The 22,249-nt window shown below is 42.9% G+C and overlaps 1 protein-coding gene across 1 annotated transcript in view; it reads right to left on the reverse strand.

Annotated features, from left to right (window-relative positions):
* The window catches only part of GALK2 (galactokinase 2), a 221,623-nt gene that overhangs the window by 151,400 nt on the left and 47,974 nt on the right, over nt 1-22,249 (reverse strand). Inside the window, exons 4-5 of the mRNA XM_040342627.1 lie at nt 17,876-17,966; nt 4,475-4,621 (exon numbers count right to left, since the gene is read on the reverse strand). Of these exons, the coding sequence (XP_040198561.1) occupies nt 4,475-4,621; nt 17,876-17,966 (238 nt within the window). The remainder of the gene's footprint in view (nt 1-4,474; nt 4,622-17,875; nt 17,967-22,249) is intronic.

Genomic DNA, 22,249 nt, shown 5'->3' on the forward strand with positions numbered 1-22,249 from the left:
GTTAGTAACAAATCAAAAGCAAAAAATAAAACTGCAATTACATATGTTTTGACATATACATTTACAGGAAATATGTGTGTCAGCTTCTTGTTCTTTGAAGCTCAGAATGTCTGCATTCTAACATGATCCTGAAAGGGTATACTCACTTGTAGCAAAAGGAAACCAAACAATTAAAGGATTATCTAGAGACACAACAACATTAAAATAAAACTCCTTTGTGCTGATTGTTGGGCACTATTACAAGTTGTCAAAGACAGAGATAAAGCAAATAGATCCACCCCTCTCACAAAACAGGAACAAGGAGTGTATCTATTTACTGCACTCTCATTCCAAAGAGACGTTTAAAAAGATCAAGTGACATAATCGGCCCCAAAAACTAGGTTAAAGTAACATTATAGCCCCTGCAGGACTAGACTTATTTCCTCACTCGCTGCTAAATGCTTATGTCATCCAGACAGGTGTTTCATGAAAATAAAATGAGCTTTTCATAGAAAGCATTAGACTGCTTTGCCACGTTCCATCTGTTTGTGAAAATGATGTCGACATGACTTGCATAATAGACACATAACTAATAACGATGTACTTTCAATGAGAGGCTCCATACACCATCTTCACCTTTATTTAAAAAAATATTATTATTAGTTCCATCACTTATTAATTCAGTAGTGGAAATGCTATATCTTTGTCCACATGAATTAATATTCTGCCATGGTCTGCCTAACCTAAAATTGAACTCTAGGTATGCTTAGCTACATTGGACCAGTTTGGTATGCATAGTAATTAGGGTTGTCCCGATACCACTTTTTTAGGACTGAGTACAAGTACCGATACTTTTTTTCCATGTACTCGCCGATACCGATTACCGATACTTTTTTAAAAATGTGTCCATGGGTCCCCAAATGCAGCCGTGTCCCCAAATGCAGCCGTGTCCCCAAATGCACAGCACTTGCAGGGCACTAAAGAGTAAAGCTGCTGGGCCTGCATCCCCTTTACACGTGATTTCCTATTGGGAGTATTTTACCAAAAATTACATTTTTGTTGCTCAGTTTGCACCAGCCTTTTCCCCACAATCACATTCATTAGTGCTTCTCCTGGCATAAATCAACAGAGAATTACAGTCAGTTGGATTAACACTCAATCCCTTTGTAAAAACCCTCCTGTTGACACATGTGAACATTGATTTAAATGAGAAATAGTCCAATCCAGTATGGAAAGTTGCACAGCGAATGACAGCTTAGTCAGGCTCTGGTCTTACAGGGCATGAACGATTCTGACTGACACTGCATCTGCTGTGAAAATCATTTGCCCAATGAACCCTGATGGATGAGTTATGGCACACTGATTTACTGCAAGAAAATAGCTGCCCCCCCCCCCGTCTAGTTCATCGGCACTCGGGGAACATACATAACAGCTTATATTTAAATTGCTGTGTGTTCCCCGCCGCGCGTCATATATAGTCCCTCCCCCTTGTCCAGGCACTTTGATAGACAGATCACCTGTCCAATCCTTGGACGGGTTATCTGTCTATCAAAGTCCCCGGACAAGGGGGAGGGGCTATTTATGACGACGCGCGGCGGGGAACACACAGCTATTCAAATGAAAGCTGTTATGTATGTTCCCCGAGCGCTGATGAACTAGACGGCGGCAGCGGCAGCAGCTCTCCTCCATTAGTGGTATGTAGTGGCATGTTTTCAATAACGGAAGACTGCTCTCCGCCTCCTCAGTCTGCTCTCCGCCTGCTAGCCGCCCCCTCTGTCCGCTCTCCGCCTGCAAGCCGCCCACTCTCCGCCCCTTTCAGTTCGCCCTCTGCCTGCTAGCCACCCCCTCTCAGCCCGCTCTCCTCCCCTTTCAGTCCGCCCTCCGCCTGCTAGCCGCCCGATCTCGGCCCGGGTGAAAAAAAAAAGTATTGGTGAAGCATCGGGAGCATTTGCGCGAGTACAAGTACTCGCGCAAATGCCCAGTATCGGTCCCGATACCGATACTAGTATCGGTATCGGGACAACCCTAATAGTAAGTAAGTACGCATATTTCATAACTAAGGAATTGCTGTGAAAGCTACTCCTTTGTAGCCTTGGCTGTATGTTTTGGCACATGTTGATGCTGGAAGACCCATCCACGACCCATCTTCAGTGTTCTGGCTGAGGAAAGAAGGATCTTATCCAAAATTTTACAATACATGGCCCCATCTATTGGCCCCCTTAATGCGGCAAAGTGAGCCTGTACCTTTAGCAGAGAAACAGCCCCCAAGCATAATGCTTCCACCTTCGTGCTTGACTGTAGGGATTCTTAGGGTCATAGTCAAACATGGTGAGTTGAGCTAATGCCAAATCGCTCAATTTTGGTCTCATCTGACCAGAGCACTTTCTCTCAATCCTTCTCTGAATGATTTAGATGTTCATTCACATGATTGTACATGTGTCTTCTTGAGAAGAGGGACTCGCCATATTTGGAGGAAGAAAAATACTGACTATGACCCTAAAAACACCATCCCTAAGGTCAAGCAAAGAGGTGAAAACATTATGCTTTGGGGCTGTTTCTCTGCTAAAGGTACAGATTGATTTTGTCGCATTGAGGGGCCAATGGATGGGGCCATGTATTGTAAAATCTTTAGGGCTGTTACTGATTTAAATTTTCGTGTTTGATTAATCAATTTTTTTTAATCGATTAATTATAACGCACATACAGATCCAACTACTTTTAGCTGATCTCCTTGCAGGCTGATTCCCAGTGCAGCTACCAACCACTGGAAAAATGGATAGCAGGATACAAAAAACACACAAAGGCAGCGCTCGATGGGAATAGCATTAAAACTTTTATAGTCTTCAAGTAGGTAACAAACTAAATATTGCACTGGAGATAAAATCGATGTAGCTACATAAACTGTAAAAATGGTGCGCGTAATACCAAACTGTAGCAAAAGCAGTCATAACAACATGTAGCTAAGTATGATAATGGTATAAAAATGTGTACAACAATACCACTGCTGAATCCAGATGAGGAGGGGTTAACATCAGTCCGTTGGCAAGTAGATGTCCCGTGAAGGGAACTATCACAACTCCCAGTGGATGGCTGTAGAATCCCAGGTTGATAGAGGGAAGTGTAACAGCCCTTGCGTGTGGCAGATAGTAAGGTCCCGCCGGCATGAAGGCACAGCAAAGGAGCCCTTCAGATGGGCACAGCAAGCCCTGCCGGTGTCCGTGACGTCACCAGATCTCCGACAGAACTCCCTGAAGACCCGGAAGCCGGTGGAGAGGTGAGTACCGATCAAAAGAATTTTGATCGATCAAAAAAATGTACGATTAATCGAGGAATTAATAGTTTAATTTCCACAGCCCTAAAAATCTTGGATGAGAACCTTCTTCCCTCAGCCAGAACACTGAAGATCGGTTATGGATGGTTCTTTTAGCATGAAAATGACCCAAAAAAATTATGTAAATTGAACTGAACACAAGACAGGTGTGCAAATTGATGTATCCTGAATCTGTAGTTGTTTTCTTAGCAAAGAATGTGACTGAACTAATGTCGCCAGTGTGAAAGCACCCAAACACAGCAGGTCAGCCCTCAGCTTTCTGACATTTGAAAGGTGTGTTATGTTTACCCATTTTAAAATAGTCTGGTGGGTGTAAAATAGACTGAAATTTCCGGGGCTCAATAAGCCTATCTTTAAGGCCAGATTCACACCTATGCGAATTGGTTGCGGCTTAAACCGCATCCAATTCGCATAACATTATAAAATACATTGTTTTCAATGAGACTGGTTCACATGTGTGTGATGCATTCGCACTGCGCATTGCTGAAAAAACGTCTGCCTTTTCTAGGCATTGCGGTGCGGCTCAGGTGCGAATTCAGGCCCATTATCTTCTATGGGCACGCATCTGATTCGCAGAGGTGTTCATTTCTCTTCAGGATTTGTCTCATTCACCTCAATACACTTCCCCCCTCCAAATTCGCAGCTAAAACAGAGATGATCTGCTGAACAGTTCTCTTATCTCTCTGCAGAGATAAGAGAGCTGAAATTCGCACCGCACTAGTGTGAATCCGGCCTAAATGAAATGACTGTGAAGAAGTAGTAAATGAAAGATTATTTCCAGTCTTGCTCATCAAGAGCCACAATATCTCTCCTGCATCAATCCCTATCTTTTTGAAGTTTAGAGTCTTACTTCTGCATGAATGACTGGAGTAGTGTGTTTTAGGCAAAAGTAGCATAATTTCTAAAGAGTTTCGAAGAGTAATCGTCTGAAACTGAGCAAGAGTGGCATGTCTTAAACAGATATCTGAAATAGAAAATATCCATCTCTCGTAACTCTCTTTGGGGAGTTTGGATATTTTAATACATTACCTTTAAGAAGACAATTAGGTGCATTTTAGAAGTACTAACAGCAGTTTGTTTGTCCCTCTTAGTTCACGTGACCTAATGCTACACACGTTATTTATTTTAGTCCTTTAAACCAAATACATTAGATGAATCACTTACCTTTGACAGATTCTTCTCATTTGCAACAAGAGTAGCAAGCCCTGCGCAACACACCAAAGCACTTGAGCTTGATAAACCAGAACTTGCTGGAATGGTTCCATCCACCAAACAATTCATTCCTGCTGGGCTGTTCAGATTGAAGTGGTCCTAGGAAAAAAGCAACACAATAAAACACAGGTCCAAAGAGTGAATCAGTACACTTTAAACTATAAAAAAAGGAAATACAAATGTGATAAACATATATTATTCATTTGACAACATGTTTTTAAACTGGTTTACAAGCTTGAAGTGTTGAAGTACTTGAAGTGTTACTAAACCCAGGACCCTGCATTCACTATATCTGGCCTTCCACAGTACACAGAACATGGAAATTCAATTATTTAAGTAAATATTAACTGCTTAATACTTTTTCTCATGAGCAGTATATAGCAGTCTTGTGACCTCTATCAGTGTCTGGTAAAGCTTGTAGGAGGAGTTTTCATTCTCCTCTGACTGTCTTATCAGGCTGCAGGACCCCTGACCCTCTGTATGGACAGTGCTGATTGGCACTCACATGCACCCTCCCAAGAAAAAAATGAATTGGGGACAGTAGAAGGGGGAGGATCAGAGAAGACAGGATCAAACAGCCTTTTTACACAATACTTTACTGCATATACAGACTAATTTTACAGTTGTGGGTTTAGTAACACTTTAACCACTTTAGCCCCGGACCTTTAGGCAGCTAAATGCCCAGGCCAGGTTTTGTGATTCGGCACTGCGTCGCTTTAACAGACAACTGCGCGGTCGTGCGACGTGGCTCCCAAACAAAATTGAAGTTCTTTTTTTCCCACAAATAGAGCTTTCTTTTGGTGGTATTTGATCACCTCTGCGGTTTTTATTTTTTGCGCTATAAACAAAAATATTTATTATAGCAAAAAGTAAAAAATATTGCATTTTTTTTACTTTTTGCTATAATAAATATCCCCCAAAAACATATATAACGCACTGTAAAACTATCAGTTTTAGGTATCAGAGCATTTGCACGGTACAAGTACTCGTGCAAATGCTTAGTATCAGTATTAATGCAACCCTAGTTTCTATGCACAGTTGCACCAGATTTTTCACTCTCCAATGTTAGTAAATCAACCCTACAGTGTGGTGTAAACACTGTGGTGTCCAATAAATGTCCACCAGAATCCTACATAGTTCAGATTTCCCATAGTAGCAAACATATTTTTAAATTTTAAAATGCCCGGCTTTCTTCTTTTCTAGGGTTCCTCTATCTGACATACATAGGTGGACACAATTAGAAAGGGATGAGTTACTGTACATACATTTTTTACCCTACATGTTGGTTCAAATGTAGCCATGATAATCCTTTATGTAAATGGAAAAAATAAACTTTTACATCAGTTGTCTGTTATGGAAACACTATTATTTTCTTGGCTTATGCACTAATGATGACATAAAGAAATTTCTTAGTTATGCTAGAACAATCCTAGACCTATATTTTGCAACATGTGCTAAAATGCTATTTGAAATTCTAGGTTATATTAAGAGAGCTGTCTAATATTACAGCTTGTGGTATGCACTGCCTGGTGAGTACAGCGCTGCTGTCCCTGCTATACTTAATACTTTGGGATAGACCACACCTGCCTTGCTTCATGAACATTATACAGTGAGGGAAAAAAGTATTTGATCCCCTGCTGATTTAGTACGTTTGCCCACTGACAAAGAAATAAGCAGTCTATAATTTTAATGATAGGTTTATTTTAACAGTCATGCCGCGTACACACGGTCATTTTTCAGCATGAAAAAAACGTTGTTTTTAACCACTAGCCGACCGCGCACCGTCATTATACGGCGGCAGGTCGGCTCTCCTGGGCGAGAGCCCGTAGCTATACGGCGGCTCTTTGAGCCGTGCGTGTGCCCGGCGGGCTCGATCGCCGCCGGGCACACGCGATCGCTCGTTACAGAGCGGGGACCGGGAGCTGTGTGTGTAAACACACAGCTCCCGGTCCTGTCAGCGGGGGAAATGCTGATCTTCTGTTCATACAATGTATGAACAGAGGATCAGTGTTTCCCCTAGTGAGGCCACCCCCCCCACAGTAAGATAACACACAGGGACATACTTAACCCCTTCCCCGCCCCCTAGTGTTAACCCCTTCACTGCCAGTGGCATTTTTATAGTAATCCAATGCATTTTTATAGCACTGATCGCTATAAAATGCCACTGGTCCCAAAAATGTGTCAAAAGTGTCCAAAGTGTCCGCCATAATGTCGCAGTACCGGAAAAAAAAAACGCTGATCGCCGCCATTACTAGTAAAAAAATATATTAATAAAAATGCCATTAAAATACCCCCTATTTTGTAAATGCTATAACTTTTGCGCAAACCAATCAATAAACGCTTATTGCGATTTTTTTTTACGAAAAATATGTAGAAGAATACGTATCGGCCTAAACTGAAAAAAAAAATGTTTTTTTATATATTTTTGGGGGATATTTATTACAGCAAAAAGTAAAAAATATTCATTTTTTTCAAAATTGTCGCTCTATTTTTGTTTATAGCGCAAAAAATAAAAACCGTAGAGGTGATCAAATACCATCAAAAGAAAGCTCTATTTGTGGGAAAAAAAGGACGCCAATTTTGTTTGGGAGCCACGTCGCACGACCGCGCAATTGTCAGTTAAAGCGGCGCAGTCCCGAATCGCAAAAAGTGCTCTGGTCTTTGGGCAGCAATATGGTCCGGGGGTTAAGTGGTTAAAAAACGTCATTTAAAATGATCGTGTGTGGGCTACACATCATTTTTCAGGTTCTGAAAAACGACAAAAATTTTTTTTGAACATGCTGCATTTTTTAACGTCGTTTTAAACTATGTCGTTTTTCGGGTTGTAAAAAATGATCGTGTGTGGGCAAAAACGACGTAAAATACCCGCGCATGCTCAGAAGCAAGTTATGAGACGGGAGCGCTCGTTCGGGTAAAACTACCGTTCATAATGGAGTAAGCACATTCATCACGCTGTAACAGACAGAAAAGCGTGAATCGTCTTTTACTAACACGGAATCAGCTAAAGCAGCCCAAAGGCGAATGGAACTTCCCCTTTATAGTGCCGTCGTACGTGTTGTACGTCACCGCGCTTTGCTAGATCATTTTTTAAAAACGATGGTGTGTGGGCAACATCGTTTTTAATGATGAAGTTGGGAAAACTTTGTTTTTTAGACATGCTGAAAAACAACGTTTTCTTTCATGCTGAAAAATGATTGTGTGTACGCGGCATTAGAGACATAGGCCCAGATTCACGTAGAATCGTGGCGGCGTAACGTATCGTAGATACGTTACACCCCTGCAAGTTTTCATCGCAAGTGCCTGATTCACAAAGCACTTGAAATGAAAACCTACGCCAGCGGCCTCCGGTGTAAGCCTGCGTAATTCAAAGGGGCGTGTGCCATTTAAATTAGGCGCGCTCCCACGCCGGAACTACTGCGCATGCTCCCTTTTGAATTTCCCGCCGTGCTTTGCGCAAAGTGACGTCATTTTTTCGAACTGCGACGTGTGTAGCGTACTTCCGTATTCCCAGTAGGAAAAATGTTTAAATTTTGACGCGGGAACGACGGCCATACTTTATACAGCACATACATGTGCTGTGTAAAGTTAGGGCACCTTAAACGACGACTAACTTTGCGACGGGAAACTAGACTAGCAGCGACGTAGCGAACGCGAAAAACTGTCATGGATCGCCGTAACTACTAATTTGCATACCCGACGCTGGTTTACGATGCGAACTCCCCCCAGCGGCGGCCGTGGTATTGCATCCTAAGATCCGACAGTGTAAAACAATTACACCTGTCGGATCTAAGGGCTATCTATGCGTAACTGATTCTATGAATCAGTCGCATAGATACTCTGAGAGATACGACGGAGTATCTGAGATACTCCGTCGTATCTCTGCTGTGAATCTGGCCCAGAATAACAGCAAAAATATCCAGAAAAATGCATTTCAAAAAAGTTATAAATTGATTTGCATTTTAGTGAGTGAAATAAGTACCGGTATTTGGTCCCCTATCAATCAGCAAGATTTCTGTCTCCCAAGTGTCTTGTATACAGGTAACGAGCTGAGATTAGAAGCGCTCTCTTAAAAGGAGTGCTCCAAATCTAAGCTTGTCACCTGTAAAAAAGACACTTGTCCACAGAAGCAATCAATCAGATTCCAATCTCTCCACCATGGCCAAGACCAAACAGCTGTCTAAGGATGTCAGGGACAAGATTGAAGACCTACAGAAGGCTGGAATGGGCTACAAGACCATCGCCAAGCAGCTTGAGGGTGACAACAGTTTGTGCGATTATTCGCAAATGAAAAAAAACACAAAATAACTGTCAATCTCCCTCAAATCTGGGGCTCCATGCAAGAGCTCACCTTGTAAAGTTTCAATGATCATGAAAAAGGTGAGGAATAAGCCCAGAACTACACAGCAAAATCTTGTCAATCATATCAAGGCAGCTGGGACCATAGTCACCAAGAGAACAATTGATGACACACTATTCCGTGAAGGACCAAAATCCTGCAGTGTCCACAAAGTCCCTCTGCTCAAGAAAGCCCATGTACAGGCCTGTCTGAAGTTTGCTAATGAACATCTGAATGATTCAGAGGAGAACTGAGTGAAAGCGTTGTGGTCATATGAGACCAAAAATTCTGCATAGAGATTGTGAGGGGGGCTGAATCGAGAGCACGATTTTTTTTAACGATTAATCATGCAGCTCTACTAGCCATTCTCCAGACCTTAACCACTTTCCGTTCACGCTATAGCCGAATGACGGCTACAGCGCCGACCTGCTTTGCCGGGGGGACGTCAATAGACGTCCTCCACTTCGCGTGCTGTGATCACCCAAGTCACTGAGACTCGGGTGATCACAGATCCAGTCCCGGCCCCTTACCACATGATCAGCTGTTAACCAATGACAGCTGATCACGTGACGTAAACAAAGCTCTGTAATTTTTTTTTTTCTCCTCATGCTGACAGTGTGAGGAGAAAAAAAAGCCGATCACCGGCTTAGGTGCAAGGGACATCAGTCCCGAAAAGGTAGGAGGCAAAATCTGCCTCATGTGTGCCAATCTAAACCCCCTGCCAGTGCCACCTACCAGTGCCCACCAGTGCCACCTATCAATGCCCACAAACGCCACCCATCAATTCCCACAAGAGCCACCTATCAATGCCCACCACCATTGGTGCCAATCAGTGCCTCATCAGTGCCACCTAGCAGTGCTGCCTATCAGTGCCCATTATTGCCACCCATCAGTGCCCATCACTGCCACCCATCATTGCCCATCGCTATAAGGGCCACTTCTCAGTGCCCAACAGTGCCACCTATCAATGCCCTTCAATGCCACTTCTCAGTGCCGCCTATCAGTGCCGCCTAATTGGTGCCCATCAGTGCAGCCCATCGGTGTCAATCGGTGCAGCCTCATCAGCGTAAAATTACCTGTTTGCAAAATGTTATAATATATATATATATAATTTTTTTAATTCAGTCTTTTTAATTTTTTTTTAAGAAAAAATAAAAACCGCAGAGGTGATCAAATACCACCAAAAATAAAGCTCTATTTGTGGGGGGAAAAATTATCAAAAAATGTCAGTGTTGTATGACCGAGCAATTGTCATTCAAAGTGCATCAGCGCTGAAGCTGAACATAGGTCTGGGCAGGAGGGGGGTTTAAGTGCCCAGTAAGCAAGTGATTAATCCCATAGAAAGTATGTGGAGGGAGCTGAAGGTTTGAGTTGCCTAGAAACCTTAATGACTTGCAGCAGATCTGCAAAGAGGAGTGGGACAAAATCCCTCCTGAGATGTGTGCAAACCTGGTGGCCAACTACAAGAAACGTCTTACCGCTGTGATTGCCAACAAGGGTTTTGCCACCAAGTACTAATGCTGGCCATACACTAGACGAAAAATCGCCCAATTGCGCTATCGAAAAACGAACAAACGTTCGTGAGAGCAAGCGATCACGCCATCATGTAATTCCGATATTCGAACGATAAATCGTTCGGACTATATTAATCTGCGTTTTTTCGTCCGATCTTTGCATCGAAAAAGGAAGTGACTAAACATTTTTGACCTCTGCTCCCTGACTTCCTGTGCTCACGTATACGCCCAGAGAAGCAACGTACGTTCGTCAGAACGATCCTTGAGCGTAGCATCTCTACACCATCACCTGCATCTCTACATCACCTGCATTTATACTGCATTACCTACAGCACCACTATGGATGTTGATGAGAGGACCATTGGCATAGTGATGCTGGGAGTGATGGCTATTGAGCAAGATGAGCAGCCCCCTCAAAAAAGGCGAAGGGCATGGAGCAAAGAGTGGCTGAAGAACCGGGACCAATTCTCACATATGAGATTGGTGAGAGAATTGAAGGAGAACAATCCTGAAGATTACCGTAATTATCTCAGGATGACAGCTTCCACGGGCAGGGAGGCACGTCACGTGATCGGGTCCGCCTCCGACGTACGTTTCGTCAGGTACAACGCCCCCCTGAAGACGTTGTACCTGACGAAACGTACGTCGGAGGCGGACCCGATCACGTGACGTGCCTCCCTGCCCGTGGAAGCTGTCAGCTGGGACGCCGAGCCGTGCTACGGAGCTGGCACCGCATTAGACGACCCGCACACGTACCGCAAGGTATCGGTGATACGCCTGCAGCCCCAGTGCCGGGTAGGCACTTTTAAAGTAAGAGGCCACTTTGGCCATTGTACCTTTGTTTTTTCTACTTTTATGAATCAATAAACTTTTAGCAATATTACACTATTGGCATCTCCATTGCCTTCTTGTTGTTACATATCCTTATCTGGAATCCCTGGTACCGAGGTTCTAATCTGGTTTTCCTGTCCGATGTGCATGCAGGCACAATCCTGCATAGGCGTAACAGACTATTGTTTAATTATAATAGTCCAGTGTTTCTGGTAAGCGCATCTTTTTGCTTCAACACAATTAGTGGGTGATAAAGAAGATCGGATTTGTGGTGATGGCTTTCTTCTCCTTTTTCACATAAAGCAAAATCAACCAAGAAGATTTGTTTACACATGTGTGATGCATTGATCGAACACACTATTGGGACTATATATTATGTTTTTGACACAGAGACACTTTCGGATGTTTTTTGTCAACTAATTTTATTATTCATTTGTTATTGCAGATAGTGATATATCTATATTCATACATATTTTTTTCACAGGATCAATTTGTTTAATATTATTTAGTAATTGGTATCACCGAGTGGTCTAGCGCCCTCTATTTATATTTCTCTTTTATATTTACTTGTTAAACCAACCGATGTAAAATTAATTTTATTTTTAAAAAATTATCAAAAATTACAACTTTATTTGTGTATCTAGGAAATGGCTAATTAGTATAAGATCTATGATGATCTGCCATGAAAACAAAAGGATTTGGAAAGATTTCTGTCCGCCACTATTGGAATGAAACATTAGAAAAGTTATTTTCTTTCTCAGTTTGGTACCTCTTTTTATACCCTCTCAGGAAACTTTCTACTTGTGCAGACAATTATCTTGTAGACAAAAGGATCTAAACATGAATCACAGAATCATCATCCTAAGTGCATGCAGATGCAAACTATTTGCAAGAAATATGAAAGCAGGGCACACTATGGAGAAAACAAATCTATTTTGTTAGCATATCTGGGAGATTTGGAATGGACAAAATAAAAACCGCATCTTAAATAAGGTTTAAAAAAATTGGGTTACTAAACAGTAAAAAAAAAACGCGTTGATATAGTCTTCCTCTACATTTGAACACTGTGATAAACCACCAGTTGGAAGCTTAGCCTTTACTTGAGTGGTATTGGGATCTCTTCAAAGTCGATTATTAATGTAAGTAATAATCAATCATATGATCTCAGTAAATCAAAGCCAGAAACAGAAAGACAGGACATAAGAAGCTCTTCTCTTTTGATGGATGGATGTTGTGGGTTTTTTATCTTCCCTTGTCTTTTGGAGATGTCATCTCCACTTACAGGAATGTTATAGTGTTTCTGACCTCCTTTGAAAACAGATGCAATAACTATCATACAATTCAGTCCCTCGCTTTATGTGCATTTGAGATCTAAATAGCTTCACTGATGCTGTTTTTCCAGTTATTCAATCAGTTTAAAACATCTTCTTACTAGGCATGACATCATTTGTGTTGTTGAATCATTGAAGGCTGGCTGACAATTGGTTTTAATGAGTTTACCCATGCACATGTCACAGATGGACTTACAGATGGGCTTGGTGAAGGTCTGCTGTATATTAGAACAGCATGGCTCTTTGAAATGAGTTTACTACAGTATGATTAACTCTTCCAAAGCTCACATTTGCTGGTCCTCATACTATATATGCAATGCTGACAAAGGTCAAAAAGTTTCCCACAAAATAAAAATCTAACAATTGTAACATTACCTATTTATTCTACAGTCAAACAGCTACAGAGGATTTACCAAGTAACAGAGAAGCTAGAAGCTGAGGCATAATAAGGCCGACCACCAATTAGCAGTGTGCGTCAGCTTTTAAAAGTTAAGTATTCTCCATTATACAGCCAGATGACAGAAACTATACACCAATCAGCTATAACATTATGACCGCTGACAGGTAATGTGAATAGTTACATAGTAGGTGACCCTGAAAAAAATCCCTAAAGTCCAACCTATGTGTGTGATTATGTAAAGAGGGGTGGATCCTGTCTCTATGTTTCCAACGTTAATGTATGTTTTTGTTATAGATGCACACTGTTCTCCACAAGGGAATGCCCCTGAAAAAAGGACACGATCCTGAAACACGCCGGGCGTAATCTCTATCTTGGAGACAACATCATTGTTTTTTTGCAAATTTATTATAACTTTCTATGTTATCTCATATTGTTCTTAACCAGTCAATTTGAGCCTAGGTTCACACTGCTGCGAATTCAAAATCGCGGTAAAATGCGCGATTTTACCGCGATTTCGGCCGCAATTTAATGTAAATCGCGGCCCGAAATCGCAAAAAGTAATACAGGAACTACTTTTTGAAATCGCAGATGCGGCGTCGCACTGATTAGGACAGTGCCATTGCCGACAATTGCCGGCAAATGCCGCCGATTTGAGATGCGATTTGACATGTCAAATCGCATCTCAAATCGTTCCAAATCGTACCCAGTGTGAACCAGGGCTTAGTGTTTTACATATTCTTGATTGGCTCCTCCCTGCAGAAAACACAATCACATGACAGATTGAAAAGCCCCACCCATCCCCTTGTTCCCCAGTATGTATTAGACTAATCCTGAACTGGTTCACAGGGGACGTAGTTCCTTATAGGTACTTACCTTTTCCCTCCACTTAGGGCGGGAAGTAGGCCTGCCGTCCTGGAAGGTTCGTACAAATACCGTTACCGGTAAGTCTAACGTAGGTTTTCTCCCATCACCTTCCAGGACGGCACCTGAGAGGATGATCAAGGAAACACAGGCCTACCTTCAGGGTGGAACCACAGCTTGTAGAACCTTTCGACCGAAGGCTAAGTCTTGCTGTGACAACATTTCCACACGATAGTGCTTCAGGAATGTATGATGGCTGGACCAGGTGGCTGTGCTGCGGATTTGTTCCCAGGAGGCCCCTGCTCTCTCAGCCCAAGAAGTTGCTAAGGATCTAGTAGAATGAGCCTTGATATTAGTAGGGGCTGCCACTCCTGTGCATACATAAGCCCCTGCGATAGCTTCCCTTATCCATCTTGAGACTGAGGCTTTTGATGCCTGCAGTCCCTTTCTGGGCCCAGCATGTAGAACTAATAGATGATTGGACCTCCTAAAGCTCTTAGTTCTCTCCAGATAAGTGAGAAGACACCTTCTAACGTCTAAACAGTGAAATTTCCTTTCTCGTTCTTTGGTTCAGAAAAAAAGGACGGCAATATTATGTCTTGTGTCCTATGAAATAAGGATGCCACTTTAGGTAGATACAGGGGGTCTGCTCTAAGAGTGATCCTATCTGCCTGTACCCTCAGGAAGGGTTCTTTCATGGATAGCGCCTGCAAATCCCCTACCCTCCTGGCCGAAGTAATGGCTAACAAAAAAGTTAACTTTAGGGTTAGAAATTTAAGTGAAACCTCTTCAATAGGTTCGAATGGGTGTATAGATAATGCCTCTAACACCCTAGTTAAGTCCCAAGGCGGACAACTATATTTTTGGATTGGAAAAACTCTCTCTCTCGCTAACAAAAAATGTTTAACGAGGTCCTCTTTAGCCAATCTTCGATCGAGATAGACTGAGAGGGCCGCTACTTGGACCCGCAGGGTACTAACTTTCAACCCCAGGTCTACCCCCTCCTGGAGGAAGTCCAGGATAACCGGGATAGAAGTTGAAGTGACCTGTCTATCCTTACCCCAGGAATAGAAGGTCTTCCAAATTTTTAAATACATTTTTCTAGTTACTGGTTTTCTGCTCAGGAGAAGCGTACTAATGACCTTCTCTGAGCAGCCTTTACGCTTCAAGATCTGGCGCTCACTAACCAGGCCGCCAGCTGAAAGAATTCCGGCTTTGGATGAAGTACTGGGCCCTGCCTGAGGAGATCTGCCCTGTACGGAAGCTTTAGTGGTTCTACTACCGCCATAGACCTTAGGTTTGCAAACCAAGTTCTTCTTGGCCACCACGGGGCTATCAGAAGAATCTGGCCGGGAGACCTGCTGAGCTTCTGAAGGACCCGCGGAATAAGCGTCACAGGCGGGAAGGCGTAAGCCAGCCTGAAATGCCAGGTCTGGGATAGCGCATCCAGACCCTTTGACTGTAGTTCCTGGGAAATCGAGAAATACCTCTTTACCTTCCTGTTTTGCCGGTTGGCAAATAAGTCTATTTCTGGATTTTCGAAGCACTGTACCAGGTTTTGAAACACCTCCGGGTTCTCCCAAGGGGGTTAGCTTGCGGGCGCACTCCCTGTCATACACAACAGACTGTGTCAATGGACGCAGCGTCCATAGACACAGAGTGTATGACTCGGTCACGCCCCCCAGCGGCTACGTCATTGGATGTGATTGACAGCAGCGCGAGCCAATGGTTGTGCTGCTATCAATCTATCCAATCAATGGCCAGACTCCGTGGAGAAGAGGACGCCGGGGGACGCGCACAGCAGGTGAACGGGCTCAGGTAAGTAAATGGGGGGGGGGCATCATTGCCAGGTGTTTTTTCACCTTAACCACTTAAGGACCGCCTAACACCGATATACATCGGCAGAATGGCACGGCTGGGCACAGGCACGTACAGGTACATCCCCTTTAAGTGACCAGCTGTGGGTCGTGTGCGAGCGCCGCCGAAGCTCCGTGACCGCGGCTGCGGGACCCGCGGACCCGATCGCCACCGGTGTCCCGCGATCGGTCACAGGAGCTGAAGAACGGGGAGAGGGGGCAGTGTCACTGATCGTCTGTTCCCTGAAATAGGGAAAGACGATCAATGACGTCACATATGAGGTCACACAAAGCAGTATTGTCAGCAAATTCCCGACATGTTTCAATCTAAACGATCATCACCAGATGATGATCGTTTAGATTGAAACATGTCGGGAATTTGCTGACAATACTGCTTTTTGTTACATGCCTGTTACAAGTTCTGAAAATGTGAGTGTAACCCCTTTTTTTGATTTTGCTACCAAGTAAACTTTTAAACGGATTTACACTATGTGCATCTTTGCCTTCTTTCTTCCTACTTTCGTTGTATTGAGTGTCTGAACCTCCATATGGACCCAAGTCTACAACCTAATACAAGGTGCCTCTGAACCGACTTTCACCTGATCCTGTGTTGGACTTCACCTCCTCGCTGGTATCATCAACTTTAAGCGCAATTGACCCATTAGGTATATGCCTATTCTGGGTCCACAGCTTCTGGTAAGCCTCCATTCACTTCGGTGCTGGATTTATACATCTTTTACCTATGAAGATCTATTATCATTACTTTATCGAAGCTTTTTGCACATTTACCCACTTTGAACTGAATTTTGAGGATCTATTTAGTAGTAATTTTTTCACAGTTTATGTTTATGGACTACTTCAACGTGTTTCATATGGACACTTTTCTATGATTGGCTAATTATCAATATACCAAATCCTTTATTTCACTTATAATTAGCGCTACACTTTATGTTTTATTTTGTTTGTTTTTTGGAATTGATCTATTCTATGGTGTTGGCTGCATTTTATAAGTTTTTCATAGTAGCGCGGTGTTTATCTATACTTCCAGTATAGTTATCTTCTACCTATAATGGACACATGACCATCAGAACTGGACCACAGAACAATGGAAGAATTTGACCTGGTCTGATGAATTCAAGAATGACTTGAGGTACACCATAATGAGTTAAAGGTGTTGATTTGGCCTCCTTATTCTCCAGATCTCAATCCAATCAAGCATCTGTGGGAATTCGTTTTGCACTCCTGTGACCCGTTTTTAGCAGAGAGCGGTCTGAAGTCCGCTCTCTGCTGACATCACACAGATCATTCCAAGCACTGCGTCATATCGACTTTGGGAGTCTGGATCCGCCAGGTGACTGGACTGATGGCTTTCCCAGCCTCTCAGCGAGCCGCTGAGAGGCTGAGACGGCCATTTCCCACCCCTCCACAGCTCAGCGCTCTAGTGAGCATGGAGGAGCAGAGCAGGTGAGCTGCTGATTGACAGTCTGCAGCTCTCCAGGGATGCCAGGGGACAGATGCAGCATCCAGACGCAGCAGACTGATGCTGCATCCACCTAGGTAAGTATAATGGGGTAAAAAAAGCCAAACTCATACTTCTCTTTTACATACCACATTTGTTCAGCCTCCAAATTCACCCAGGCATCGGATCGCAACAGACCCATTTAAACAAAAACTGCAAACTGTGAATTTCCCAAAACAATGTACAGTAATTAATGTTTATATTGCATCCTAACACTCAAAAGTGCTAAGTGTGGTGTATGTAACACGCAAGTTTAAAATCTGGAAAAAGTGGAAGATGTAATAAGGTTTTGTTGAATCATCTCCGAAGGTCAGCTCCCTTGTAAAATCAATCCTAGCATCTAAGTAGCCGCTTGATCATGGGCAGTAATTATAGCAAAAAACCTTCTGTGTAAATCTAAAATGGTAATCCATAAAGGTTTTTAAAGCGGTGCGTATGGATAGTAAGATGTACATCGTTTGTCGCCGAAGCACAGGCATGCACAATTTTTTTCAAGCGTGATGCCCTCCTATAACCATTAGTGAACATATAGGGGAAGAGCTGAGTGTTCCCAATGGCAATCCACACTGAAAAGAAAGTAAGTGGACACAAAAATAAAGCAAATAGAAGAAACAAGAGGGAAATAAACCAAATACCCAAAAATATGAATGTACAGTAAATCTGTTTCAGATAGAAATGTAATAATTTAATTCTTATAATATTTACCTGGATTCCTTTTAGTCCACAAAGAAAGTAATTATGCCACAAAGGTTTAGTCTTATCAATCTGTATATCCTGAAACGCCACAGAAACGTCCCTGTAAGCACAAGAATGTATCAGAGTAAGAAATGGATGCGCCGATGGCTCTTTGCTGCCACATGCTGGCCAAACAAAAAAACAACAATTAAATATTCTTTTGTAGAGAAATATTACAGGTTAAGGACATTTTAATTGGTAAAACTAAAACAAAGCAAAGATAAGCACCATGGAAATAGAGATAAGCCTGAATGGCTTCTCAGAGGGAAGGGGAGTGTCTAATTTAATAAGGCCATCGCTCACACTTGAGCGTTTTGTAGCTTGAATCTCAAAAACACTCAAGAAGCACAAACCTATTGTTTTCGATCGCCCTTGTTGAGATCTGAGTGCCCTGTCACTTGTAGCAAAACGCTTGTCACTCAAAGAAGTACATGAGCTACATTTTAGGCAGAATTGATCGTTTTTGTCCCTATAGACTTCCATGGAAATGCCTAAAAAATGCGACATGAGCTCTTGTCATGCGTTTTCTACTCAAACAGCAGCTCTCTTCCCCTTTTTCAGCAGCACTACACATCTTTTAGTTGAAAAACGTCTGACAAAAGCTGAAAAAACGTACAATTCTGCTTCAAAAAACGCTCAAAAACACTTGAGCTGCATGCAGGCAATCTAGTGAAGGAAGTTCAGACACAGCGACTGCAAGGATGCAGCCATCAGTCAAAATCTGACAGGTGTGCTGCCCCCGAATACAGGCAAAGTGCATTCGAGGATGTGCACCCGTTTCTGTGCACCTATCAGATTTCACCAGACAGCTGTGTCTCTGCAGCCATGGTGTTTGAATAAGAAAGCTCTATTTGTGGGAAACAAAATTACATCAATTTTATTTGGAGACAGCATTGCATGACCGCGCATTTGTCAGTAAAAGTAATGCAGTGCTGTAGGGCAGCACAGTGGTGCAGTGAGTAGCACTTTCGCCTAGCAGCAAAAGGTTCGCTGGTTCGAATCCCGACCACGACACCATCTGCTTGGAGTTTGCATGTTCTCCCTGTGTCTGCGTGGGTTTCCTCCGGGTACTCCGGTTTCCTCCCACACTCCAAAGACATGCTGGTAGGTAAATTGTATCTCGTCCAAATTGGCCCAGTATAGATGTATATATGTGTGTATGACTGTGTGTCCCTAGCGTGTCATGATCCTACGGGGTAATAATGACCGCACCAGCCAAGCAGATACTGGCTGGAAAAAGCGCCCAGAGGCGATTCAGTTCGCATGCGTTGCGCTATACAAGTCATTCATTCATTCATTCATTCATATCACAAAAAATGGTCTGGTCATGAAGGAGAGTAAGTCTTCGGAGGTCAAGTGGTTAAACATTATAGTATACTGGTCCAACATTCAGGTATGTATTCTTAAAGTGGTTGTAAACCTCAGACATAAAATATGAACATAGCATATGCCTCTATAGTGTTTACATGTCTCAGATCTAAGCACTGAGTGTCATTTCTGTCTGCTACTTCATTCCTCTATCAGCATAAATCACTTCTGACAGTTTTTCCAGACACCAAAATAAATATGGTGCCCGGGCGGGGCGGGGGGCGCTCCAGCACACTCAGCTCTGCTCCTGTGTTTTGTGTGAAGGGGGGTGTTCCTATCCCTCCAATCATCTCTCAGAGCTCTACTCACTAAACTCTGCAAATTGTAACTTTAGCTCTCCGACCCCTTTCTTTTTTCTGACAGCTCAAGCAAGCTTTAAAAATTATGGACTTTGAATGGATGTAGAGAAGAGAAGACTGCAGATAAACATGTTCTATGTATGTATGTAGGAGGATTTGTTCATCTCTGTGTATCACCGAAGGCCAGTCACTGGGTATATGTAAGGGTTTGCAACCACTGAACGAACTGAAAAGTCTCTTGTATTGCTCTCAGCCTCCTCCAAACCTTTCAAAGTCCTTTCTTTTGTGGTTGTGATCTGACTGCCTGTTAGAAAGTAGCTACATTTGTCCCCTATGCTTCAGCTGTATGGAGGAACGTAGCCACCCTCTCTTGCTCACTCCTGGGATGGACTATAGACTGTGTACTATGGGATTTTAAGTGTACATAGAGTAGTGCACATGACCACAACTAAGGTACACATGGCAAACAAACAGAAGTGACAGGGAAAAGAAGAGATAAAGGATAAAAACACGTGGGACTTAAAAAAATTATAAATATAAAAAATGAAAGTTCATAGCCTCCATCCCTAAATTGCACGACTAACTAGGGGGGAGAACAATGGGACTTTATATGAAGCATACGACGTAAATGGGTACAAATATGGCTGGCTAGTAACTGGTAATTTGCAAACTGCTATATAATAGTAAATTGTAAACAAGAAATCATTTTATATAAAGATAAAATACTGATGATTCACATCTAGACTCCTACTTGATCCCTAGCCAGGTTGGGTTCTTTTCCACTACCCTCTATTGTATACTCCTATCCCATGCTGAGACAGAGGCCCGGATTCAGATACAATTGCGTATCTATCGGCGGGCGTAACGTATCTCAGATACGCTACGCCGCCGTAACTTAGGGCGCAAGTTTCGTATTCAGAAAGAACTTGCGCCCTAAGTTAAGGCGGCGTAGCGTATGTGGTCCGGCGTAAGCCCGCGGAATTCAAATTCTCCATGCAGTGGGCGTGTTGTATGGTAATGAAGGCTGACCCCACGTAAATGAAGTTTTTGGCTAACGGCGCATGTGCCGTCCGTGTACGTTTCCCAGTGCGCATGCTCCAAATTAACCCGTAAAAAGCCAATGCTTTCGACGTGAACGTAAATTACGCCCAGCCCTATTCGCAAACGACTTACGCAAATGACGTAATCGACGGAAAATTCGACGCTGGCCCGACGTCCATACTTAACATAGGATACGCCTCATATAGCAGGGGTAACTTTACGCCGGAAAAAGACAAACGTAAACGAAGTAAAAAAATGCGCCAGGCGGACGTACGTTTCTGAATCGGCGTATCTACCTAATTTGCATATTCCTCGCGTAAATCTACGGAAGCGCCACCTAGCGGCCAGCGTAAATATGCAGCCTAAGATACGACGGTGTAAGAGACTTACGCCAGTCGGATCTTAGGGAAATCTATGCGTAACTGATTCTACGAATCAGGCGCACAGATACGACCCTGCACACTCAGAGTTACGACGGTGTATCCGGAGATACGCTGTCGTAACTCCTATCTGAATCCGGGCCATAGTGTTTATATACAATTTACACTATCTATTTACATCTTTAGATACCCATATTGCATCAGCTCCTAATGAGTGGAGATATTCCAAGAAACGAACCAAGAAATTGGATGCTACTCACGTTGTTACCATCTAGGAATAATTAGTAATGTTTTACATTCTTGTTATTCATATGGAATAATGAGTCTGGCAATACTATGCACTACTATTTTAATATGCTATTATACTTGTATGTATTACTGTATGGAACAAATATTTTATCTTTATCTGCTTGCCGACCGCCCCCTGTACATTTACGTCGGCAGAATGGCACAGCTGCGCAAAGGGACGTACCTGTACGTCCCTTTGAATTTGCCGCCGTGCGGGCGTGCCCACGGGACCAGCGGACTCGATGTCTGCCGGTGTCCCGCAATTAAGTCACAGAGCTGCAGAATGGGGAGATACCTATGTAAACAAGGCATTTCCCTGTTCTGCCTAGAGACAGGACAGTGATCTACTTCTTCCTGTCATCGGGAGCAGCGATCACTGTCCGGTCACTCGTATCCCCATTTTTTAGGGATATTTATTATAGCAAAAAGTAACAAAAATTTAGCTTTTTCTTCAAAATTTACGCTCTTTTTTTGTTTATAGTGCAAAAAATAAAAAACGCAGAGGTGATCAAATACCACCAAAGCTCTATTTGTTGGAAAAAAAGGACGTCAATTTTGTTTAGGTGCAACGTCGCACGACCACGCAATTGTCAGCTGAATCGACACAGTGCCAAATCGCAAAAAGTGCTCTGGTCAGAATGGGGGTTAAATTCTTCCGGGCCTGAAGTGGTTAAATAAAATGATTCCTTGTTTACAATTTACTATTATATAGCAGTTTGCATATTACCAGTTTTACTAGCCAGCCATATTTGTGACCATTTACCTCTTATGCTTCATATAAAGTCCCATTGTTCTCCCCCCTAGTTAGATGGAAAAGAAGAGGTTTGAGAGCTTGTGATAGATGTTACAAGAAGGAAAAAAAATACAGTAGGAAATCGTTTCTGGGGGGGAAAAGAAAACATTACAGGTAGTGGATGTGGATGGATTATTTTTTAGAGAATGTTGATATCGCTTTGTGTCACTTTACA

Source organism: Rana temporaria, chromosome 3 (assembly GCF_905171775.1).
Source record: "Rana temporaria chromosome 3, aRanTem1.1, whole genome shotgun sequence".
NCBI classification, from domain to species: Eukaryota; Metazoa; Chordata; class Amphibia; order Anura; family Ranidae; genus Rana; species Rana temporaria.